The sequence below is a fragment of the Mustela lutreola genome, chromosome 6 (assembly GCF_030435805.1).
Source record: "Mustela lutreola isolate mMusLut2 chromosome 6, mMusLut2.pri, whole genome shotgun sequence".
NCBI lineage: Eukaryota > Metazoa > Chordata > Mammalia > Carnivora > Mustelidae > Mustela > Mustela lutreola.
Window position 1 is genome coordinate 11,672,442 of NC_081295.1, and position 26,580 is coordinate 11,699,021.

Here is a 26,580-nt window from a genome sequence, read left to right on the forward strand (position 1 = left end):
ATTTAAATAATTTGGCCTATTGCTTGTTACAGCAGCACATAGAATAAAAATCGTTTACCCGGCATTCATTATAAGAAATGACGGAATCCCCAACATCTATTAAGGTCACAGCCTTGACCAGAAATGTCAGATGTTAAAATCAAACAGATAGGTTCACATGGTCTATAAAATCCAGTGACATTTGGAAGATTTCTTCATCCAGATATTTTGATATTGTAAACATCTGAATAATTGACTGATTTTTTTTACCTGGACAGTTGAGTTCACACAGATGTCCAGCCAGTTTAATCTCTGGTATTTATTTCAAAAGGTTTTCAAACATTTAATCTATGTCCTAATAGTTTGACCTTGAGCATGACACTGAAGTGCACAGGAGCTCAGTGGGATGCTCCGTGGCATTCCAGATCATGTAACTTGAACAGAGTTGTGGATGCACTGAAGATAGCCTAATAGATCCTGAAAGTTTGAAAGCTTCTTCTCTGGGTGTGCTCCAAGTGACTTTTAGGGGTACTCTCTTTTCCAGTTCATTATTCAGTCAATTTTTGTTCTGAAGGAGACTTCACAGCTCCTCAAATGCATCATTTCCATTTTCGTTATTGGGTTCCTCTAACTTAGCCCCATCTCTTCTTAAAATTTTTTATTTTTTAAGGGAGAAAGAGTCATATATTCCAGCACATTCTTCTGCTGTGTCTTAAACATATCTTAACACAATTTTAAAAAGATATTTAAAAATTAAATTTATCCCTGGGCAATTTGATTTGTGGGCTAAGGAGAGCAAAGTTTTACAAATGGAATACTTTTAAATAAATCATAATTAATTAACTATGCAAATATATCAAATAAATTTGGATACATAGTTAGATGCCTAATTACAGTTCAGAAAGGTTAGAAATTGTAATACTATTTTTTAGCTTGGTTAATATAATATTATAATTGGGGTTGCTTTGATCATGGGGAATGTCGGAGACAATAATTTTTCAAGCTTGGCTGATTTTTAAATCATATAGTTATGAGTATTAGCAGCTTAATATAAAATGTGGTGCTGTCCACAAAGTGAAAAGAAATTATTTTGTCATAATAAGCTTTATTAGTTTAACTAGTTGTGTATACAGTTACATTTTTCACTTGAAATTGAAAGCAGAATATTAGTTGATAGATCTAGTTTCTAAAAGAAACAGGACATTTTTTATATATTTAGTCCATAGGAGAACATTTCTGCCTCCTCTGGTTTTATATTTCATATGTCCTAGAATTTGTAAATGACCATTAATTCCTGTATTTCTTCAGTGAGTGTTCACAGAGGGCTTGGCAATGCGTTAAGGGTTTCCCTCCTTAGTTAAACTCTCAAGTATCTTCTCCTGGGCTATTGCAATGGGCTCCTCCTTTGCCTTCTGGTTTCCAGGCTCAGGCTGTGTACTCCATCCTTCGCCCGGGTGTCAGTCATCTTCAGATACAGCAGTCCCATCCTGTCCCCACTTTTACCGGTCACTGGCCCTCACCTTCACCTGTGTGTACATGCAATTCCCTCGCATCCATGTGGTTTTGTGACTCTGCCTTACACCTGCTGCCCTACCACCCGCCAACCCCCGAAAACTCTTGCTTCTCTTTCTGCCTGGTTGAATTCCAATTTGTTGCTCAAGGCTCATAACGCAGGACCAACTCCTTAAGGAACTCCTCCTCCTCATCCCCACACTGAGCAGATGGCTGCTGCCTACCGGCAGTACTGTACCTTGATCTACAACTCCTCCTTTCAGTACTCACCACACTTGGCTGGAAACCTTTCCAAGAGAAGAAACCTGCCAGAGGAGGCCAGATTGGAACTAATGACTGAAGGGGGCTAAGGTTATGAAGCATGTGACAGTTGATTTCATGTGCCAACTTAACCAAGCTATGGCACCCAGCTCCAGTCTAGATGTTGCTGTGAAGGCATTTTTTAAATGTATTTAGTATTTAAACCAGGAAACCTGGAGTAAAGCAGATTACTCTCCATCATGCAGTTAGGCCTCATTCAATCAGCTGAAGGCATTAAGAGCAAAGACTGAGGAGCTTCACAGGAGAAGGAATTCTCCTCAAAACTGCAATGTTTCCAGTAGTAGAAACCTTACTACAGGGGCACCTGGGTGGCTCAGTATGTTAAGCGTCTGCCTTCAGCTCAGGTCGTGATCCCAGGGTCCTGGGATTGAGCTCCGCATCGGGCTCCCTTCTCAGCAAGGAGTCTGCTTTCTCTCCCTCTGCCCCTTCCCCTAGAGTGATGCTCAGTCACTTTCTCACTCGCTGTCTCGCTCTCAAATAAGTAAATAAAATATTGAGAGGAAGAAAGGAAGGGAGAAACCCTGCTGCCCTCTGTAACTTGGACTTAAGATTTAACACCAACTCTTGCCTGATTTGCCAGGTTACTCAACAAATTTTAAACTTGTTAGCCCCCAGGTCATGATCCCATGAGATAGTTCCTTAAATAAATGTATGTGTCCCGCTTGTTCTGTCTCTTTGGGAACACTGACGCATTCAAGGCAGAAAAGAGAAGGAAGAATGTTCCAGAAAGCACGAGCAAAATACTAGCCTTCTCATGTGTTCACATGTGGCTGGCTCATGGGATGTGCCGAATAATAAAAGAAACCCCATGTGGACTGGGGTTTTGGGGCCAGGCTTTCAATGGAGTCATCACGGACACAGATGCACAGTTAGAACATGATCCATTCTGGGTTTTAGAAAGGTAAGCACTATGGTTGCAGAGACGGGATGAAGGCAAAATGACTCTAGATGGACATTTCAGTCCGTGGGCCGCTGCAGAAGTTTGAGGGAAGTATAAGCAAGCATACAGGGAGAGGGAAACACAGGAGAGGACACACTGAGATGCAGAGGCAGAGCCAAGGGACACCAAATGATGGCTGGCTTGCTACATGGTAGCATCTGGAAATCAGCCTGTGTTTATTCATCAGGGCACCCCAGGGCCCAGCACCCCTGAGACACAGCCTTCCATAATGTTTGTCAAGTGAGGAACAAAGGGAGGTGTATACTGAAGAGAGTTGACAAGGATGAAAGACAGCCTGATGCTGCTCTCCAAATGGCCGTGGTTTTCCTTTCTGCAGCCGTTTCAAGCTCTACTTCTTGTTGCTCATCTTCAAACCCTGTGTGGTCTAAAAATAATCAGGAACAGTGGAGATTTAGCTCCCCACAAAACTCATTCTCCCTCGAGATTTTCCTCCAATTTCACGGCACATCCAGTCTCTTCCCTTTTCCGTCCTCGGGTTTTCCTTTGTGTCATGTTGAGCCATGAGTGCATGAGACATGATGGATGGGCGTCGGGCCATGGCGACCAGTGAGGAGATCTAGCCCAGGGAAGTAAAATCAAGGTTGGTTTGAAAAATTATTAAGTTACCAAACTTAGGGGGGGAATATATATGTAGATAAGACCTACATACCCAAGTGGGGAGAGGCAGAAAATAGAGAAGGTGTTAAGAATCTCGGGGGGTATTTTGCAGTCATCTGACAAAATCATCTGAACAAAGTTGGGAGTTTCACCAACCGGTTCTAAGAAAAGCCAAATTGCACATTTTATCACCTTCATCACCTTGACAACACAGCCTCTTTCTTATGATAATAATATCATACCAAGAAAAGCCTTTGGAGTGAGGGAAATATTAATTATAAGTGGAGTAGTAGAAGCTAAGCTAGCTCTGTCTAGGGAAATTGGGGTGAGGTATCTTCAAGGAGTTCGTAGCACTAACACAGAAGGAGATAAGGAGGGAAAATTGAAGTTATGTGAAAAAAAGATAAAATGCAAAGGACGGATGGGTTTATTCACAACTGGTGTCGCTCAGTCAAATGATGTGCAGCCATGATTTGGGTTCCATTAGCCTCACCTGCTGGAAGGGACTTTGAACTGAAAAATAGATGAGTTAGAGTTGGAGACTGGAGCTCTTAGAACCAGCAGCCCCACCTTCAGCTAACACCTCCACTGGCTGGGAGGGGGGATGGAGAGGGATATAGGAGTCGAACGAGCATCAAAAACAAGAGGTGGATATACAGATTTTCAACTTACTTACAGGAGGTCACTGTTCTTGAAGAGCCATCTCCCATAAAGCCCTCTAAGGTGGATTTTGTACAATTATTTTCTCTTCATGGGCCAAGGTATCAGTAAAATATTGCCATTAGGAAAATACATTTTATTGTGAGTTATCTACAGGGCATTCCTTCAGGACAATTGTCTTCTTAAATTGTAGTCTTCCATTGGGAAAATCTACATTTTTTTTTAAAGATTTTATTTATTTGATAGAGAGAGATCACAGCAGACAGAGAGGCAGGCAGAGAGAGAGAGAAGCAGGCTTCCTGCTGAGCAGAGAGCCCGACGCGGGACTCGATCCCAGGACCCTGAGATCATGACCTGAGCTGAAGGCAGCGGCTTAATCCACTGAGCCACCCAGGCGCCCCGGGAAAATCTACATTTTAAGTATCAACTTTAAAATTCGACATAAAATCCAGGGCAGAGCAAGCACATGACTGATCCTCTCTTTACCTGTGGCAGAAACAACAGCTTAATGGCTCCAGTTTTCCTGAATCACATTTTTTTCTTTCTTGGTTCAAGTTAATCAGCCCCGCCATCCATCATAAAATGCCTTCTAGCTCTGGACACCCATCAGAGCAGAAGCGTTCATGCATGCAGGGGAAGTTGTCATTGTTGCTCCGGGAAATGACTCCGTGTGTCTGTCTTCAAAACAATGGTCAGACAGACCATGGGATGGAGGAGCGGGCACAGTGGGCTTGTAGTTGAGCTCAGCCAGGATGAGTGCTAACTAGGAGATCTTAGAATAGTTCCCGAGACTCTGCCTCTCCACAGCCTCCTCATCTATAAAATGCATCTTATCATACCTTCTGCAGAGGTCTGTGGGGATTATGCATCACCGTGTATGAAATGCCTGGGACGTGGGAGGCCCTCTGGAAATATCCATACCTTAGGCTTCTGGAGAGTGATGAAACCCTCCCTTGTTTGCTCTTCCAGGCCCCATCCTCTAGGATCTGGCCTTCTGAAGTGAGCTTTTAGGACATGTTTTCACTAACCCCTTTAGCTCTCTCCTATAAACTGCAAAGGTATGAAAACAAGAGATGTAGTCGGGATGTAAGGAAATAGCCAGTGGTCAGGAACATCTTGGGCTCTAGACCTGTTTCTCTACTAAGCAGCCAGATGCAGTTAGACTAGTCCCTAACCTCCCTGTACAGACAAGAGTTTTCTTCTTTGTAAAATGAAAATATTGCTCTAAATTATTCTTAAGAATAAGTATCATGATTCTAGGCAATTTTGATTCAAAATATGAGACTCTGCAAACCATCTCTAAAAAATGTCACTCAGCAGAGGCACCTGGGTGGCTCTGTCTGTTGAGTGTCGAACTCTTGGTTTCAACTCAGGTTGTGATCTCCTGGGTCATGAGATCGAGCCCCTGCTTCGGCTCTGCACTTAGAAGGAAGTCTGCTTGAGGATTCTCTCCCTCTGCTTCCTCCCACTCATTCATGCTCTCTCTCTCTCTCTCTCTCTCTCTCTCTTTCTCTCGTAAATAAATAAATCTTTTTAATAATATATCACTTGGAATCCCTGAGTGACTCAGTCATTTAAGCATCTGTCTTTGGCTCAGGTCATGATCCCAGGGTTTTGGGATTGTGTCCCACACCGGGGGCACAGGAGGTCCTTGCTCAGCAGGGAGTCTGTTTCCCCCTCTGCCTGCTCTCCTCCTGCTTGTAAGCTTTTTCTCGCTCTCTCAGATAATAAATAAAATTTTAAAAATATATATCACTCAGTCTTTTAGTGTGTACGTGTCCAGTATGTTGGATGATGGTGACGATACTGATGGTAAACAGGTTTCTCCCATTTTGTCAGTTTCTTGTTTGGTGCTTATTGAATACCCAGAGAAATCTTGTCATGGTACCAAGCAAACACACCTCCTTTTTTTTTTTTTTTCCTTTTATAAAATTTCTGTTTCTAGCTTAGCTTCCTAATGGTTCTTTATTAACAAAATGAGTCTTCGAAGTTGCAATCATGCAATAATTGACAGTCAAGCAGAATGATAAGAAATGGCACATGAGATGACAAATGAGATGACATTCGGTCCCAGCTCAGAGGCACCACTGAACCTTTTGCATGTCGTCAGCGTCCTTCAACGAAAACGTGCAAGACCTCCTCCTGCTTCATTTTCACATCTGCTGGTTTTATTTTTTGAAGTCGCCGAACCTTTATTTGATCTTCCCACTCTTCTCTGAACTTGGATCAAACATGTCCACATTTGGGCCAACCACCTTCTCAGGGACTAGAAGGCTTGAAAGTAAACTTTCCAGCTTATCTAAATGGATCAAGGAAACAGAATATTTCAATAGATGTTCATTTGCTTTCTTATTTGCTACCAGAAAATTCATGGCTGTTACAAGAAATATTTATTTATAGGAAGTTTGTTTTATGTGACTTCCCCCCCTTCCCTGTCTATTAAATCAAATGGATGTAATTCATCGTGTGACTCCTCAGAACCTGCCCCGCTGTGCACAGCGGATCGGCAAGCATGCGACGCGGGAGAGCAGCGGGGCCATGGTTTGGAAGTGCTCTACTCATCACAAATATGTGGCTTCAATATTTAGTTGTTGTGGCAGAAAAACGGCAACAAATACATGAACTGTAAACCATCTGCCTTGAAATATGTTCAAAGATGAATGTTCATCTTGAAAAATGAAATCTATGGAATTCTGGCATCCACTTTGACTTTTGAGAGATGAACAGCTTGAATATGCAAAGAACGAATTTCTAGACTAGCCTTCTTAAACTTTTAAATTTTCGTGAACTCCGAAGTTAAATGATTCATGGTCGGGACTGGAAAACTTCCTTCTTGCTTTTCAACTCTAAGGAAAAACCCTGACTGCTTGAAAATCCTGGGACTGAAACCGTAGAGGGGTTTGTACAGAAGTCGCTTCCATGTTAAGAAATAGAGACATGAATGTGACTCCGTGTTTATGTAACATCTACTCTGTGCCGGTGTATGCTGGACACATGTGTAAAAAGCATGAGAATTCTGGCTTTCACTCGATTCCTAAAACAGAACACTTAAACCGGCAGAACTAGAGACTTTGAACTGTGTCTCTTAGTTTGGGGTGAGAAATGAGTCATTCCCTCTGCTCTCTTTTGAACCACAATCCAAAGGCGATACAGCATCCGTGCCCTGGGAGAAGGAGCTCTCCAAATGGCTCTGAGAGGGGTTTCAGGCAACTTGATAAATATAAAGAAGAAAGGTGTCATAAATGCATGTGAGCAGTGAGGAAGACGTAGTCAGGAGAACAGGAATCAAGCAAAGCACGGACGCCTTCTGGGCTTAGCAGACCAGACCAGAAGTGACCACAAGAAGAGAACTAGGGGCAGGAGTAGTTTTTGTTTGCTGTTTGAGATTTGGGGAGCTTATTAGACTGACCTTTTGGCTGACACAGAAACTTAAACTTATTTTCTTCCTTCTCTTCTTCACACCATATACTTTTGACTTTGATCTGCCTCTAGAGAGTGTTCTCTCTGGGATAAATCCTCACCTAGATTTCTTTGGGCTTTCATGGTCCCCAGGTGTGCAGTCTCTTCCAGTCCCAGATGCACCCACTTTCAATGGTTCTTCCATTGTTGCATGTGCACCTGCTGTCTTCCCCCTACGGCAGAAGCAGCTCAATAAAGGAATCCAGACCTCTTTTGCCCACTGTATCCAACATTGTGTGATACGTGCAGTGGCCTCAGTAACTATTCATCTGAAATTATGAACGTTGCATAAAGAAAGAATTATGCCATCAGTAGGGGGAAAAGCCTGAATTGGATAAGGTTGACTAAATTTGTGATATAAAGCATTTTATTATTTTTTAATTAATTTTATTTGTCAGAGATAGAGAGAAAGAGAAGGAGAGAAAGACAGCAACAGGAAGAGGGAGAAGCAAGCTCCACACTGAGCAAGGAGCCCTATGAGGGACTTGATCCCAGGACCCCAAGATCATGACCTAAGCCAAAGACACACACGCAACTGACTGAGTCACCCAGGTGTCCCACAGGGCATTTTAAAGTGGTGTTAAGAGAGCATCAGTGTTTCCCAAAATAAAAATATAGTATGTTTACTGCAGTAAAAGGTAGGGTATTGGTGATACTCTTAATTAAACTTTATTTTAAAATTAGATATATGTTAATGTATGAACTTTCATTTTTCTTTGATTCTGCTTTTCCTTTAATAAATGGAATTTGTCTCAGATGGAATCTGTCTCTATAATTACATAATTATCACCACAAATGTTCCTCGAAACAACCATGAAAGGGTTTGAGAGGATGGTGTTTGTCTTTTATTCTTTATTTTGTTCATCTTTTTCACTCTAATACTTACATGCTTACCTTGCTTGAAGGAAAAGGCAAAAACATGTTTAGCACTTAGAAGAGGAAAATTTGGCAATGCTATTTTTACACTATCAGTGCTCTGCTATATCTACAGGGAGCTTAGATTTTAGGATGCAACAGCAAAAGTTACTAGATGATCAGTCTTACGCTGGAAGATCAAAGTGTTCTTTTTGTTGGGTCAACTGTTTAAGAAACTAAGAAGGAATAAAAATATAATAGAGCAAATCCAGCCCTGGAACATAGCTTGGGCAATGTAAAGTTTGTGTCCGTACATACAAGCAATTAACTTGCATTTGTAAACATATTTGCTTTGTTCCTCTCCTACTTTTCCATTAAGAATAGTTTGTTGTTGGTGATCTTCACAAGAGAAAAAAAAAAACACATCATCTTTTGTGGGTGAACTGGAAAAGCCGATGAGTGTACTCATTTAATTAGAGAGGCTGTATCTGCCTTGGAAATGAACAATGCAAACTCTACTTTGTTTGTTCTGAGAAGATTCCAAGAAATGAAATGGGCACAACTTATTAGCAATGAAAACAACGAGGTTAAACTAGTTCTGAGCGTTTATATAATTTTAGATTTTGTATCATTCCCGATCTCTTTATAAGCAACCTTATTAACTTGGCCTTGATTCTGGGAAAGTGATTCCAATAGTCTTGACTTAAATTGTAATTTGTACAGATTCCTTCATTGAAGTAAAAACTGAGGCAGACTTTTGGGGCATGATCGGTATCCCCAAACTTGGCCCAGGTAAATTAAGAATAATGAGAACAAACACAACATCTTACTTATCCAAACTGAGAGCTTCCAGGAAGGATCCCAGAGGCTGAATGGAATTGGACTTAGGTGTGTGGTATAAGATAGCTTGAGTCTTATGAAATCTGATTCCAATATTGTAAACCAACTAGTGGTATCATCAGATTATTCTTAAATGTGAAAATAGAAAAGTTGAGATGAAAAGATATATACATCAGTTGCACAAAAGTGTTGAGCTCTGAATGAATTTGAATATAATTTGAAGTTCACATATTTTTATATGAGTAAACTAAATATCATTGCAAGTTCTAAAAAAATAAAATGAAGAAAAACACTGAAGTAAAGTCGTGAGTTAAACTCTTATAATACAACTGTGAACCATTTTTGTGGGCTAGAAATGAATAATAGCTACGCTTGAACACAACGTGTCTTTACATATTCAAATGAGGAATAAAACACATGGCACTTGACAAATAAGAATGGAGTAGGGAAAGATGTGGGGTTTTTTGTTTGTTTTTTTGTTTTTTTTTAATTAAATTTATTTATTTTCAGCGTAACAGTATTCATTATTTTTTCACCACACCCAGTGCTCCATGCAATCAGTGCCCTCTCTAATACCCACCACCTGGTACCCCAGCCTCCCACCCCCCGTCACTTCAAACCCCTCAGATTGTTTTTCAGAGTCCATAGTCTCTCATGGTTCACCTCCCCTTCCATTTTCCCCCAACTCCCTTCTCCTCTCTAACTCCCCATGTCCTCCATGCTATTTGTTATGCTCCACAAATAAGTGAAACCATATAATAATTGACTCTCTCTACTTGACTTATTTCACTCAGCATAATCTCTTCCAGTCCTGTCCATGTTGCTACAAAAGTTGGGTATTCATCCTTTCTGATGGAGGCATAATACTCCATAGTGTATATGGACCACATCTTCCTTATCCATTCGTCCGTTGAAGGGCACCTCGGTTCTTTCCACAGTTTGGCGACCGTGGCCATTGCTGCTATAAACATTGGGGTACAGATGGCCCTTCTTTTCACGACATCTGTATCTTTGGGGTAAATACCCAAGAGTGCAATTGCAGGGTCATAGGGAAGCTCTATTTTTAATTTCTTAAGGAATCTCCACACTGTTCTCCAAAGAGGCTGCACCAACTTGCATTCCCACCAACAGTGTGTTTTTAAACCTAAACCTTTACACTTTATTTTTACTGGGGCACTAGCAACATCCTCAGCAATTAACCAAAAATGTGACTACACATTATTATTCAGCAAAACACACGTCTCATTTGTAACGCTGTGGGCAGAGTACAGAAAGCTGGAAGGTTCCAGCCTTCCTCACACTTATTGAATCTAAAATAGACAAGATAGTATAACATTCTAGATGTATTCTCTCTGAATTAATTTTTATAACCCAACTGAATAAGGCCTCTAAGATATGTAAATCCTAAACACTTCAGAAATAACAAATCATTTCATCATGGAAGATTATTGGCTTAAAGAAATGAACATGAAGACTTTACATCTTTATATTGCTCGCTATTAAACAGGCTACTGAAAATATCTCACTAAGTGCACTCTAACCTCAGGTTAATGCTGCCAAAGTACCTGTACTTTTATATACTTCTAGAAGGGAAAATTCCTTACGAATGATGTCTTTGTTTCTAAAGAGAAGCAAATTTGCTAGATTGTTGCAGGTAAATCTAAGACTTCTCCCGGACAGGCATCATCTCCCAAAAGTGTGAGTGTGTTTGTGAGTGTGTTTCTAAGTGTCAGTTAGGGGAATTGAAGGTGAAGAAGCAACAGGATTAGCTCTATGCGGTAGATATTATCATTAGCCCTAGCAGAAAAATGGAGAAACACACTTAAAAGGTGTAAAGGGTCAGAGCCGGATGACACGTAGAAAATGCATCCGTTCTTCAAAATCCTTCATCTGTGACTCCAAAGATCAAGATGTTTAGGAATACAGGTGTTTTAAATGTACCTGGGATTGGTTATAATCAAGTATCATAAGCAAGTTTGTTTCAATCCAGTATTTGTTTCAATCAATCAAGGCAGACATCTGCCTTGAAAGAAGAGTTTAGCACTTCTAGTTCCCAAGTCATACCAGGCAGGGCCACAAGGGGAAGAAGCAGGGTAGGTTAGGAAGAGAGCGTGGGCCAGAGCAGCTATTGGACCGTTTTTTCAGGAAGACATGGGCAATGCAGCATGAGCAAGCTGAACAAGCTTAGGATTGGGTCATTTGGAAGAATTTCAGTAGGCTCTGAACTGGAGGGGTGGTCCCTGGTTACAGTCCCTGGTCCTGGGGTGACCTAGGGCAGAGACAACATCAGGTTGGTATGCAAGAGAGAGTTTGGTAAAGGAGGTAATTGGGGTGCATGCCCTCTGGATGGGTTGTTTGCACATCAGAGATGAGTCCCTGTGTAAAGCGTTTGCTCTCACTAGGAATTAGCCAACCGAAGGACAATCCCTTCCCTGCATCTGAGGACCCCAAGATTCCAAAAGCATCTTTTTACAGAGAAGATAAAAAACATGTCCTTATTGAAGGACAGTTAGCAGACCATGTTACATTGGTCTCAGGTGCACAACTTAGTAATTTAACAACAGCATACAATGCTCACCATGGTAAGTATAGTTACTATTTGTCACCATACAAAGTTACTAGGATATTATTGACCCTCTTCCCTATGCCTTACTTTTCATTCCCATGATTTCTTTATTCTATAACTGGAAGTTTGTATCCCTTAATCTCCTTTATCTGTTTCACTCATCCCCTATCCACAGCACCCCTCCAACCACTAGTTTGTTCTGTGTATTTAGGAGTCTGTTTTTGTTTGTTGGTTTGTTTTGTTTTTTAGATTTCACATATACATGAAATTATACGGTATTTGTCTTTCTTTGGCCTATTTCACTCAGCGCAATACTTTCTAACCCCATCCATTTGTCACAAAGGGCAAGATATCGTTCTTTTTTATGACTGACTAATACTCCATTGTGTGCGAGTATGTGTCTGGGGGGGTCTGTACTATATCTTCTTTATCCTTGCTTCCACAGACAGACACTTACATTGCTTCTATATCTTGCCTATTTTAAATAATGTTGCAGTAAACATAGGGGTGCATATGTCCTTCCAAATTAGTGTTTTTATTTTCTTTGAGTAAATATACAGCAATAGGATTACTAGATCATATGGGTCATTTCCATTTTCTATAATTCATTATCATTATGTTACAGTGGGCAAGAAAGTTAATCATACATAATAACTTGTTTATCTGTATTTAACAAATTAAATTAGAGGAATTCCTATAGCTTAAATATGTCCAATTTATAGGAATGAGATTAATATCTGTACTTAAGTAGGTTTGATGCACAAATCCATATATAAGTATTTAATTAAAAAACACAGTGTAAGGTAGCAGTTAACAATAAAGATGCTCAATTCAGAGAGAACCAAACTCAAGTCCCAATAGCTCCTACTGCAAGTTACCTCACTGGGCCTCTCTCTACATGTGTGTAATGGAGCTTTTAATACATACCCCATGGAGTTAATGCATGACTTAATTGGACAATATCAAAAAGTTCTTAACCTAGTGCCTGGATTACTTATTTAAAATTTAGGATTAATACGATTATTATTATTATTATCATTACTATCATTATATAGGTCATTGAATATCAAATCACTGTTCCTATCAACTTTAAAAAATTTTTTAAAAGATTTTATTTATTTATTTGACCGACAGAGATCACAAGCAGGCAGAGAGAGAGAGAGGAGGAAGCAGGCTCCCCACTGAGCAGAGAGCCCGATGCGGGACTCGATCCCAGGACCCTGAGATCATGACTTGAGCCGAAGGCAGAGGCTCAACCCACTGAGCCACCCAAGCGCCCCAACTTTAAAAATTTTTTTTAAAAATTCTTGTAGGACCACTAACTGGATTCACCACATAAAGACACAGAAGCTTAGACAATTGTTTAAATGGTGCAACTCTCCTCTTCTTTTCATCTTAATTATCTGAAATTTTTAAATGGAGTAACAAGCAAATTGCTTCAACTGGAACAACTTTGTCTACCAAAATAGTCATAGTCCTTGTAAGGAACACAAAAGCATAAAATGGCTGCACAGCTCTTTTTTCTTTTCTTTTCTTTTCTTTTTTCTGGATTCGCTATGATGATCTCATCTATCTCATGGGTTCACCAAGTTCGAATGGGGGGAAGATAACATTCCTTCCATCAATCCCACAAATATCATCTACTTCAATCTCTAGAGTCATACTCAAAGATCTTTTTCTCTTTTCTTCACCATCTTCTAAAAAACTGTTTAATTCATGCTTATTTACCATCATTCTGTATCTTCTATAAAGGAATTTTTTAAAAGGGGCGGGGAGTAAAAAGGTGGAGGAAATAAAGTAGAAAAAGTTCAAGTGAAGTATTTTGCTATACCCGACCTCCGTCAGTGAGGTTATGTCTCAAATTTACATAAAGACTTATTATCATCTTGACTGCAATAATGGAGAAAATGAATGGGGTATAAAGTACATGAGGATAATTTAATAAAACGAGCTTTCTTTTCTTATGAAATCTTTGAAGAAGAGAATCATTAGACAGAGACTTGCCTTGTATTCACCCAGGTCATAAGACATGTCAGCCTGGTGATGTGCCTTTGGCAAGAAGTCCTTAATTAGAAATTCCTCGAGAGCTGCTCCCAGTAGGTGCTTCCTAAGACAAAAAGACAAAATAATTTAGCAGGGAAGCCCTTACTAAGGATACAGCAGCCAGGCTCAGGTGAATGAAAGAAATAATTTGCTGACAGCAACAGAGCAAAGCTGTCAGAATGGGGTGCTGGATTTTGAATGAGAGTCTCTCCATCATATTAGTAGTAAGTATCGCTTTTGTTATTCATGTTTAAATATATATATTAGACAGTCTTTGACTTTTAAGATAATTTGTAGGGGAATGCTAAATAGCTTGAAGTATTACTTTGGTAAAAGACTAAAACTTGTTAGAAAACATTCAGTAGATATATTTAATTTATCCTTACAGAATCATGTAAAGTTGTTTTTCGACTGAGTTCATTTTTAATTATTTTTAAAGTCAAGTAGTTTGTTTTTGCATAATGTATGAATGTTTCTCTAAATCAAATGAAGTCTTTGAATTAGACTATGAAATTGGAAATTTTCTAGAGTACGTTCTGAGTTGTTTTTAAAGATTTCCTCCTTTTGCCATCATTGATTTAAAACACTAGAGTGATGTTGATTAGGAAGGTTTTGTACTTTTCATTAAATTCCTTAAAGTATACCGTGTGTGTTTAAAATCTTTTTTATAAAGCTAACAATTTATTAACATTGTAATCACTGCTAAAAACTGATCTATGAGAAATAAGTGTAGAGTAAGTCTGATTAACACTGAGAAGCTCTTCATTTCACTTTAAAAGAAGAACCCCAAGTGATTTTGAACAGAAGAAAAGATTGAAGATAGTATTGATTGGTCTCTTTTCATTCAACACTAGCTCTCATGGCTGGGAGTGAATTTATATCTGTTTATTGACACATTCTATTGGTATGAAGAGGAAGAATCTTTCCTTTACACGCGTGTTATTCTGGGTGTAAGTAGAGTTGGTGACTACACATTACCATTTTGGAAAATGTTCTATTTTCCCCAGCTTCCTTACTCTCACTGCATCTCTCTCCTGTGTCTTTACATATGGACAGTCAACGTTGGCTTGGGCACGAGCATCTGCAGTGTGTCTGAATTTTAACTGCATGCTGATTCTGTTACCGATCAGTCGAAACCTCATCTCATTCATGAGAGGGACAAGTACTGTAAGTACTAAAATATTTGAAATAATTTCCACTGTTTTCATGTCCTAATATAAGCACCATGGAAGATAAAGATGTATTTTACTGTGAAATTCCTAATAATCCTGTTTGAATTAAAGTTGGTTTCTTTGTAAGAGAGAACATGGTGGCTAAAACTGAAAATCAGGAATCAGTACATCTGGTGCGACTTCTGATCTTGCCTTTCCCTCTCTGCATGACATTGGAGTCATTCCTCAGCCTTTCCCTGATGTATTTGCTCCTCTGGAAAAAGATGGGCACATTGGAGTCATTGCTCAGCCTTTCCCTGATGTATTTGCTCCTCTGGAAAAAGATGGGCAATAGAATTGACCCGACTCACAAAGATGGAAGTATTATAATAGTTTCAACTGTTACCATTTCTAATTGAAAGGAGAAAAATAAGCACATGAGCCAAATGTCACTAAAGATGCATCTTTCTGAGCTCTCTGCCCAGGGAAGCACAAGCACAGTGCACAGATTTCAGTATGTAGACTTTAACCCCTACTAGACATAATAGGACATTTCCTATTATATTGACTTCAGTGTGTTGGGTACTGTGTTTCCTGCCGAACAATAACCCTAACTAGATGAGATAATTTATTATATAATCATCATTATAATTTTATGAATATTTAGAGGTCGATGAATATAGTGCTGTTTTTTGTGTAATAAGGAATAGTTTACAGACTACTTAAACCACATCCATGAGAATGACAGTTTCCATCTTCATTTCCTAAAACTAGTTGGAGCATGGAGATTAGCAGGTTTATTCTAGAATTTGGACTTGGAGTCAGGGAACTATACTATCTCATTCACTTTTACTGAGTTAAAATGTCAGCAAAGCCAGTAATAACCATTTGGTTTTACCATTGGGACTAAGTACTGGCCACTAACTTCTGAGCCCCATTGCCCGACCTTCAGGAATGTAGACAGAGGGAGTGCCTGAGTCCTGCTCTCTTAGCTCTCAGGATGCTGTCATCCCTGATTCTTCTCCAAACAAGACTTTTATTTTCTGTCACTCCAGTGCTGCAGAGGCCCATGGAGGAGGCAATTAGATAAAAATCTCAAATTCCACAAACTGGTCGCCTATGGGATAGCTGTTAATGGAGGTAAGAGCTTCTTACTCATTGCCCAGTGCATTTTATAAAACCTGATGTTTAACTTCTCTACGTTTTGCTTTAGTTCCTCCTCTGCCAAAAGCTCACCCTTAAATAAATCTTTGCCTTCCATTTGACCACATAAACTTTATATAAATGGATTTTTAAATTTCTAGTTTAAACTCATGCTATCTTCCCTACAAAGCCTTCAGTTTGTCAGGGAAAAGTTAATGAAACTCCATTGCCATTTGTGAATAATTAAGCTTGTTGAGAAGACAACAATAAATACCTATTTGCAAAATGAATACTGTGCTACTCGATATAATTAACATTGGAAATAAAACTGACCTATAGTCAAAATCTCATTCACAGACGTAGGAAAATGGTATCATAGGCAGTAAAAGAAAAAAGAAAAGGAAGAGCAGGTGAAGAGGGTTCCGGATAGTATTGAGCTGGTGGATAATAAAGGACCTTGAAAAGATACAAGGCTTTAGAGCATATATAGTGTTATTGTTATTTCTTGAATAAGAAGAGAAGAGAATTCAAGAAAAATACAATAAAAATTAGCATCCAGGGCCAAGGTTAAACTCTGCTGAGGAAGAAAAGAAACCAAGCAATAACCAACTCATTTGTGGTTTTGTTGGACAACAAATACACGGAAATGAAAGGCTATCTGCACAATGAGGACTTATGGTTCAGGACTGTTTCCCCCAAACTAATTTAACTATAAAACGTTTTCATCATTTGTTTTTATCCTCTCATGCATAAAAAACAGCAGAGTAAGAAGAACACTCAAAACAAATGTGGATTTAATTAAGCAACAAGACATGACAGACAGTGCCCGAGTGCCAATTAACACAACTTTGGGTGTGCAGTGAGACATGTGGGGAGATTTCCCCATCGATTGTCCTCAATGCCAGATTAAACCAACCCAGGAAATGCTTGCAAATGGTCTTTGTAGTTTGTTAAGAAATAAGGGGTAAAGAGACATCATGTCCCAGAAAAAAACAGCCAAGGGATGGAGGGATGGAGGGGCAGAGAACAAGCTAATGCATCTTAATGTCCAAGGCTACTTGGGCTACCATCAACAGAGGTGCCAAAAACCTTTGATGTATCAGTTGAACGCATGAGGGAATGAAGACTCAGGGAAGCAGATTTCAGCTCAGATATGGAATCATCCAGACCTTAAAACTGGAATGAGTGTCCCTGAGAATACAGAGTTCCCTCTTGTGGGTGTTGTCAAGGCGAGGTCCAGACCGCTCCCTGGAAGGCTCTTCAGAAAAGGAATTCAAGGATTCTCTAGGTTTCCTTTAAAATTTTAAGAATCTTGAATTCCTGTATTAAAAGAGCAGATAAAAAACAGTAAAATGGCAGGAAGGATATTATGACTATGCAATAGGCTTAAGGCAGAACTAAACTCTAAGAGAAAGAGGGAAGGAACCAAAAAAACTCACAGCATCGAAACACATTACCCAAAAAAGCAAATAAATAAATAAATAAATAAATAAATAAAAATATGTTCTGCAATAATTTTGTTCTTACACCCTTGGGTATGTATATTTCTTTCTGCGTAATCATATATCAATAGGATAAATGCATCAGTGATGTGTACTGAATGTCCCCCATGTGCAATATACCCTAAGAGAAGCTATAACCCACAAGTAGCGTAGGCACTAATAATTTAGCAGGAACAGCAGTTAACTAGAACCGGGCAACCAAATTATTTTATTCCCCTGCTACTGATTGGTCCTGTGATCTCAGATAAGTGTTTTTTAAAGCCTTTTCTTCTATTAAATTAAAAGAACAAGAATACAATCTATCCATCTCTAGATGTGCAGACTAGTTGTCAGGATGTCTCTTGGGAACCAGAGACTATGAGGCCATCCGCTCGCCACTATTGCAAAGAGAATCACCTCCAAGTCTAGCATGGCCAGCGGGCTCCGTTCGGTGAGCCCTGCTCCCTCCTCCACTCTCCATACCCCCTTGCTTCTTCCCCTGGCAATGCCCAGCCACTGGGTCCCTGAGTAGTCTGTGCCTTTGCTCCTTTTACCCCCTTCGTGTTAAATGCTCTTCCTTTCCTTCCTCAGTAGATAAGGTGTTGCCATATCTGGGACTCCCTGCCTGGCCTGTCTTCCCCGACCCTCCAGGGCTGAGCTCCCAGCCCACCTCACCTGCCTGCCCCTGTCATGCCTCCTACTACAGAGTAAAATTTCTCCGGACTCTGATCTCCTCAGGGGCTGAGATGGGCCTTACCTGGCTTGGCTCTCCCAGCCCCTGTCACATAAATCCTCAACAAATTTGGTCAAACCTGAGGATGAGCAGGAGTCAGCCAGCTGGCAAAAAGGATTGGGGGAATTTGCAGGAAAGGTCCAAGACCGTGCAGAAGTTGTTTAGGGACCTGGCAGCAGCTTGGGGGAGGGCGGGGGCAGGGGAGGAAACAGGATGTAGGCAGGAAAGAGATGAAGAGATTCAAAATGATGCTGGTCGCTGGTCGTCCAAGATAAATTCACATTCTGTGGCAACAAGAGGAAGCAGCATGCTCTTTCTCCCTCCTTCTCTCACAAATCCCTGGAGAGAATCAAATACCACTGGGGGAGTCTCTCCTGCTTGAATCTCCACTGCTTTGCAGGGATCCCAAACATCCCTGGGCTCTAAACAGCCCCCCCACACGCCCGCAGGGTCAGACTGCTTCTGAGAGCAAAGCACTCGTCCCCCACCACCATGGCAACCAGCAGTGCAGGGCTGTTTCCATTCCCAGCAGAGGCAGGAGGGTGGGGAGAGAGCTCTCTGCTTCTCCAAGCCCTGACATAGCAATTATTACATTTCACACTAACTAAGAAATGCGGCTGGCAACTGCGCTTTTAGAAGGAAAAAAAAATGCTATGCCCTGGTTTCATAGATATCCCTTTGCTTTTCACATTTCGTCCTTCTGGTGTATTCACTTGGGAGCCGCTGAAAATGTCCCCGTGCTTATTTTATTAGCATCGCCCATTATGCCGCTTTTCAAATAGCCGACTGGCTTAATAGAGGTGTGTAACCTTGGAAGAAGAGCATCCACATCGAAGTTTGCGTGCCAGCCCCTAATTTCTCATCCGTTCCTCTAGAAGTTGAACTGCAGGCTTTAATTGGTCAAATCATTAAAGGATGTAATTAGAGCCTGGTGGAAGTAGGCTGGGGAGGAGGAGCGAGACAAACAATGGTATCTATAATCAAGGGCATCACCGAAAATGCAGTGACAGAAACTCTTCTCCTGGCTTCCTGCCTTCCCACTTGCCTGCCTATGATAAGAGCCGCTGGAGCATCCTTCAACCGCTAATAAATCATTTTCAGGGACCTATAACCCCAGTGGTATAAAAATTCCAACTGCACAGCCCCTTCGTTCTTATAAATGTGGATCCTTCTGGACTCTGTGGTGCAGAATGGACCTTAAAGATCTTCCAACTGAATAGCAGTTCTGTAAGCAAGATCGTTCTTCAAAGGGAGCTGTGAATAGTGACCCAAAAGGCTTACAACGGCTCCGCTGGGGGAGGGGCGCTTGGGGGGGTAACAACTACCCACAGGCAGCTCCGGATGTGCTGCAAAACTTAGTTTACAAAGCTTAATAAACATAAGAGACAGGTTGATAGGAGTGCACTCAGAGGAAAGGTACTGAATAGAAAGACTTGGAGACCCCAGGATAGAGGCCCAAATTCTTCAGGACCAGATCGCTAAAGAATTGTTACTAATCCAGTTCTGCAAGAAGCACTGGGACCTCCAAGGAGGCTGTCTTCCCTGTCCTGTCCAGCATAACTGAACTTGATTTACAAATGAGTGGCGTGCAGTAGTCTAGGGTGCCAGAGTCCATGTGCATTCCTGCGGAAATCAGACTCCAGACTTAAAAGTTGGGGGGCCAGGCTCTGGCTGTAGATGCACAACCAGGATTTGTCCCTGGGTCCTTATTTCTGACGGCTGCTTAATTAGGAGGTGACTAACTCCAAAATGACTGTTATCACTGACAGGCAGGCAGAAAGATAGCAAGAACTGACCGCCCTTCCAAGATTCTCCCTCAATTACGCTTCCTTTGATCTCCTGAAAAATAAAAAGAAGGAAAGAAAGAAGGAAAAGAAACTTTCTCAGGGCAACTGGCTCTAATTGTAGCCTTTATGATTTTTTTTGTTCACTCTTCAATAAAAGCTCCTTATTTGAACTCAGAAGTTCACACACCAATTAAATGTGCATTTGTGGTTTGTCCAAGACTGCTGCTCTCTTTTAACTGTAAAAGTACTTTGGTGAGAAAATAGGATTGTGAAAAGACCCAGTTATAGCAACTTTTAGCCTTAGCATTTGGGTGGATTCTGGAAATGTGTATCTCGGGCTTTTCTACGGGCTGTGCAGAAAGTCCTCAGGGGCACGGGGAAGAGCCCACCGGCATAACTGATGACATGGGATTCGCTATAAAATTAAAAGTCTGCTTAAGCCAGTGTTGCTTTTGAAAACATTGAAACATGTGTTCCGTATTTGCATCACTTTTCCATTAGACTATAGACTCCTTTGGATGATACATGTCCCCAGTTAATTTTGAAGGAGACACAGGAGCCTGACTGCTGGAAAGGAACCAAGATATCATCTTGTTTCGTTCAGTCCACCCATTTTACAGATAAGAAGGATAAGAATTTGGACTGAAAGTAAAGAAGTCACTGAGAGGTGTCCTTCTCAGTGTCTTTCCGGCTATATTTTAACAACTCTAGTAACAGAATAGGGTTCTGATGAGTGAGAGAGAAGAAAGTCCAACCCTATCACCATTGGATCACATGCTTGGAGAAACAGGCACTGTCAGCGTAGATAGCGTGGCTATTCCTATCAAAATTACTGAAGCGGGGCACCTGGGTGGCTCAGTCGGTTGAGCTCCTGGCTCTCGTTCTTGACTCAGGTCATGATTTCAGGGGTCATGAGATCGAGCCCCATGTCCGGCTCTCCGCTCAGCAGGAAGTTAGCTCTCTCCTTCTGCCTCTCTCTCAAATAAATGAATCTTTAAAAATAATAAAATAAAATAACGGAAGTGTGTAAAGGGAAGAATGGAACATATAATGTCTGAAAAATAGCAAAATCAGTATCTCCCTGGGCATCTACCAAGTCCCAGCAGCCATGGAGTTCGTGGGTGGGGTACCGTTCATTCGAAACCAAGATCACAATAAAATTAGGATCCAACGTCAGAGGAAATAAAATGTTTAGACAAACCAAATGGGCACAAGTAGTTTTCCTTCTGAGAATTCCCAAGATGAATGAAACAAGATATTCTACTTGTTATCTTATTACCTGTAAAAAAGAAAACAAAATGGAGGCTGTTGGAGCAAAGGAATAGTTCAGACATGAATTTTAAAGTAATGAAAAAAAAGCTGGGAAGAGTAGTTCTCAACAGATTCCCTCAGGAGCTACCTCCTAAAAATTATCCTGGGTTTTCTTATACTACTTCATTAGCTTCCTCAGCTCTGTTATAGGAGACCCGGCAATAAGAATAAATAAATAGTTCAATATCTTTGCTCATTCAATAAATGTACTTAAATCTAGTTTAACAGTGTCAAATTCTCAGGTGGAAATCAATCTAATAGGAAATAGATTGTGATCAACAACTCCTTACCCAGGAGGAGAATGCTATGGAACGCAGAATACAAAAGACCCAGAATCCGGCCTGTCCTTCCTTTCTGGATGTCACAGATTATGGAATCTTGGTTTGGCTTGAAACTCAGTATCCGCTACTGTAAAATGGGAACAGCTCCACTCTGGCTCCTGTGCTCTAGTCCATGGAGGAGAACCGAGGACGGCCACAGGCAGACGGATGAGGGTAAAGGGGCAGAGAGTAAAAGGAGAGATTCCACCCACCTGCAGAGAAGACTCCAACGGTTACGATCGGTCTTAGGAGCTGTTTGACTCTAAAGACACCAATTGAGCCATTCAAAGAGTTTTACCTAAGCCGCAGGAGAAACTGGTTTTCAATAAAGTCTAACATTTATTAAAGTGAAAAGAAACAATACAACTTAAAGGTAAAAAATGGGGCTCTGGATTCAGGCAAACAGGCTTTATCCCACTTTTGCCTTTAATGAACTACAAGTGCCATAACTTTTTGAATCCTGGTCTGTCGAATGGTAGTAAGGCTAATACCTGAGTATTAAGGGAGATAATATGCCCAAAACATCTATAACGGTGTTTGGAGTATAGTAGTATCTGTTAGCTATGAGAAATAAGACCTGTTTAAAAATATGTATATATGCTGATTGTCAGAAAACAGTAATTAGGAATACGGCTGAAGATGTTTGCCTTCAATTCACCACATAGTTTTCATTTCATATATAGCATATAGGGAGAGATGACTACTAGACAAATGTTTCTAGCTTTGTGGACCCTGAGACGACACAAGGCAGTCCTGCATAGACACCACCACATTAACTGACAAAGGGAACATAAGAAGAAGTACAATGACCTTTTGGTGCTGCTCACACCATACCCATAAGGAGACAGTCAACATCATGGACTCAGAAATACCACCGTGCTCTGCCTTCTTAGCTGAACTTCAACTAAAGGCATATTTGAAGTGATTTCCAACTTTAAGCCTGCAAGAAAACGTGAAAAAAAAAAGAAAAAGTATTAGCAGGGAAAACAGTACTCCAGTAATGTTGCAGCTACAAACAATTAGGTGACCCTTTCTCCCTTCCTGTAAATTCATTATCACTCAGCAAAATCTTATTCAGTACATACTGGTAGTAAGCAGTGTGCCAAGTGTTAAGGTTCCAAGATGAGTAAGTCTTGAGGCACGAGAGTCCATTGGACAAGATAGATGTAAATAAATACTCATAACAGGAGTGTCTAGGAAGTGTTATAATTAAATCATTGCTGTATCATTGGCATCATTGGTGCGGTGAAATTGAAAGATACTTGATAGAAAACAACTTTTGAGTTGGGTCTTAAAGCACGAAAACAACTTTGCAGGTCATAAAAGGGAATGGCTCTGATCAAAGAAAATCAGGGGACAGAGAGTAAAGCTAAATAGCAGATGGTATTTCTAAATACATCTGCTCTTAGGACCACGGGGACCAAAATGCCACCAGTATTCTCAGAAGTCTCTGCTGTTCCTTTTTCCTCCACTCCCCACACCTCAACCCACAATGTACAGCCATGGAGGATTCCAGAATTTGCCTACAATGTGTAGTGGCTATATGAAATTAGCAGCCACTGCTGCTTTTCATGGTGGGGCGGGGGGAAGTATCAACTGGGAAGTTATCTACACCCTGGGTAATGAATTCTCATTTCACACTTGAATCTGATCCCAATGGCTGGTATCAACGGGTCACCCAATAGAGTTTTCATTTGCAGGAAAAGCATCAGGAGGAGGTCCTTGTCTGGATGTTGTGACTGCTAGCTTCCCCACAGATTTTACAAGACAGAAAAGAGTGGCATTGGGCACAGACTCCTCAGGCTAAATTATGCTGTGTTCCTGAGCAAGTTCTCTTCATTTAGAATTTAGACATCACCAATTCTCAGAATTAGAAAGCTGAGTTTTCTTCTTAAGAATATACCGAGAGGATTAGTTCTATAAATACTAACTTATTTCAATCCTCTAGGAATAACACATGCAAAGATAGTGTGTATATGTGTATGTGTAGGAGTGAATATACATATACACTGAAATATATAAAGGAAGAAAAGAAAATCTAATGTCTGAAAGAGAACAAAAACTCTTCCCTGGTATCTATCCTATCTGTCATAGACACAGATGTCCGTGGATATGATACACAGTACTCTAGAATAATGCTCTGTGATTGCTCGGAAAATATATTACATAAGAGATGAAATATGGAATCCATAGACATATGTATAAAACAGAATGTGTTCTATATATAATATGGAATTTTATATATAATGGAACATATATATATATATATACATATATATAAAATTACGTTGTGATATCCTAATACCTCTTCCACTTACAGAATGAGCATATGTTTATAATTAAATTATGGGGAATTGAGATTTACTTTATTTCTTCCTATAATTAAAATGGATGTGGCATACCTTTAGAACAATTCAATCCACCCTATTCAAGACACTGGGAAAGATGCACAAATAAATCACTCTTTGGAGATTACACAAACCAGAACAGAGAAACTTGACCATAGAGGCATTGCATTTCTGAGTAGCCACAAAGGAAGAGATCCGTATGGACCGTGTCTGATCTCCCCTCCTCAACCGTAGCCATCCACATCGTCGCCCATTTGTGCAACCTACAGCGTTACCACTGGAGCCAGTCAGCTCAAGCAGAGGGACTTCCGGCCGCTCTTTCCAAACTTGGCGACGCCCCAAATGAGAGCTACCTGAACCCCATCCGGACCTTCCACACAGTGAGTCCTTGCATGCTACCCAGTTTCTCATCTGAAAAGTCCTTCCTTTTCCCGTGGCGTTATCAGGAACACTGTGTTTCAAAAGCTATTAATAAAAGAGCTGGAGAGGAGTTTCTGCCAAATCAATTTCACCATTTTTTTAAAAAGCTATTTTCTTCATAAATGTTGCTAAGAGGTTATGAGCAAGAAGAAAAACTGATACCACTTAATTAGTTTATAGAAAAACATAATAAATACACCTAAACAGAAAATGCAATAACCTGTTAAAACCCTGATATTTTAAATTTGAAAGCCGCTCGTGATTAGATACATTTTTGTGGGTGGTGGTGTTGGAATCATAAAGAGCATGACGTGCCATTTACATCCAGGGATTAAAAACTGGATGTCTTCATCTTCAACTCATAAATTGTTTTTGGATCTCTTCTCCCATACAGTATGAAACACACATGAGGCTGGCCAATCTGCCAAATCAGATACTGGGCAGAGTAGCTAATTTCCTAATCAGGCCTGCATGGCTAGTGACATCATTCATGCTAATTATTTGTGTGCATGGAGTGGCAGCACATGTGGGAAACAAAACCAAAAATGTAGCTCCAGAAATCCACCTGTGGAGATAAAGATACTCCTCTCCTTTCCTCCACGCTTACCCCTTTTGTCCTGGTTGATCGAAATATCGGGTCACAAATCACCCCACTGGAATAGGCATACAGCGTGTTGAACAGGCTTAAAAAAATCAGTATTGTTCAAGAAGAATCCAAGACAATGCACTCCAGCTGTGGAAATATCTCTTTCATGACCGTTTTGCCTGTGCAGCCTTTTTTGAAGAAGGAAAATTCAGTCTCTGGGGGAAAATTCTTCCACGGCATGTCCCTAATTATCCTAAGATGATTTCCAATATCAGGCCATTAATCAAGGAGAGCTACATTTTCTTAGCAGACAACAATCAGAAGCCCAAGTTTCAAAGTTATAAGTCAAAAACACAGGTGCCGTAAGCCTGTGGGAAGGCCTTGAGGTCCCTCGTTTGAGCCACAGTATTTATGTTGGCACCTACTCGGGTGAACACTTTTCCCCACTAAGTGTTCTGGGGCGAACGCTTTTCCGCACTGAAGCTCATTGTTACAGGCAACCAAGAATAAACCTCCGTATTTTGAAAAGATGATAGAGTGAATAATATTTATTAGAAGGACTTTGAAAGCAATTTAACAAGATAATTAAGTTACTCCCCATATAGTTTTCTCAAAATTTTAGAAGTAATATACTATGTAAGCGTTAATTAAGTTCAAGAAACCCTCTACTTTAGGGTATTTGGAGAAAGATCAATAATACAAATTGGTACATTTGGAGAAAGTACCCATAACACCAAGTGTGCATTATGGAGTATTTTTAAAGAGACGTAGTGGGATTACTATAGAGGGTACACGGCTGCGCAAACCAGTCTACAAAAATATGTTGCAAGAAAAGGGAAGTGGGGATTTGCCTTAATAAGCAAAGAAGGATGATTTGAAATTAGCATAGCCTATGATATAAATGGATTTCTAAAATGCCTGAGTACACTTGCAAAAAAAAAAAAAAATCTTTTAAATGTTTTAGACATCCCCCTTTCCATTTTATTTCAACTATTTGCTCTATGAAGGAAAAAAAGAAATAAACCAGGAGAAGTCCCTACCCAAATTACCTTGAGATCTCAAAGCAGCCCAAATTAATGAGATTTTACTGACAAAAGATACAGTGTGAGTTTATTGAGCTCACGGTTGGTCGTCTCAATGATAGTAACACAACGTATGAATACTAATGACTTGGCAAGGGTATGGAAAACTCACAGTAAATACAAAGTGCTTTGTGATTCATATTCTAAAAGGCTCTTTAACCATCCCTTGCATTCACAGGTCAGAATGCCAGTCTTTTGGCAGTGTCTACCAGATAAGAATAGCTGTATCTTTATTGATCACCTAGGATTTACAAAGCCTTATTCCAAGCCTCCTGAGGTGGCATGAAAGAAATGCAAGTCATGGTCCTTCCAATTAAAAAGCAAGAGCAAGGAATAACTACCAGGGGAACAGAATGCGCAGCTGCCTTATTAGGAATGCCCCTGAGGGATCTCTCCAAAAAAAAGTGTTTATTAATGTTAAAATG

At 40.3% G+C, this 26,580-nt stretch overlaps 1 protein-coding gene and 1 long non-coding RNA gene across 3 annotated transcripts in view; both read left to right on the forward strand.

Moving 5' to 3' along the window:
* Window positions 1-7,370, forward strand: part of LOC131833432 (uncharacterized) — a 28,708-nt gene extending 21,338 nt beyond the window's left edge. Inside the window, exon 4 of one of the 2 annotated variants that reach the window (XR_009354461.1) lies at window positions 1,403-7,370. This is a non-coding gene — a long non-coding RNA (uncharacterized LOC131833432). The remainder of the gene's footprint in view (window positions 1-1,402) is intronic. The other variant, XR_009354462.1, reaches the window with a different exon arrangement.
* A 3,423-nt stretch (window positions 7,371-10,793) lies between these two features.
* The window catches only part of NOX3 (NADPH oxidase 3), a 61,706-nt gene continuing 45,919 nt past the window's right edge, over window positions 10,794-26,580 (forward strand). Inside the window, exons 1-5 of the mRNA XM_059179262.1 lie at window positions 10,794-10,838; window positions 14,648-14,743; window positions 14,850-14,960; window positions 16,000-16,084; window positions 24,302-24,447. Coding sequence (XP_059035245.1) covers window positions 10,794-10,838; window positions 14,648-14,743; window positions 14,850-14,960; window positions 16,000-16,084; window positions 24,302-24,447 — 483 coding nt within the window. The remainder of the gene's footprint in view (window positions 10,839-14,647; window positions 14,744-14,849; window positions 14,961-15,999; window positions 16,085-24,301; window positions 24,448-26,580) is intronic.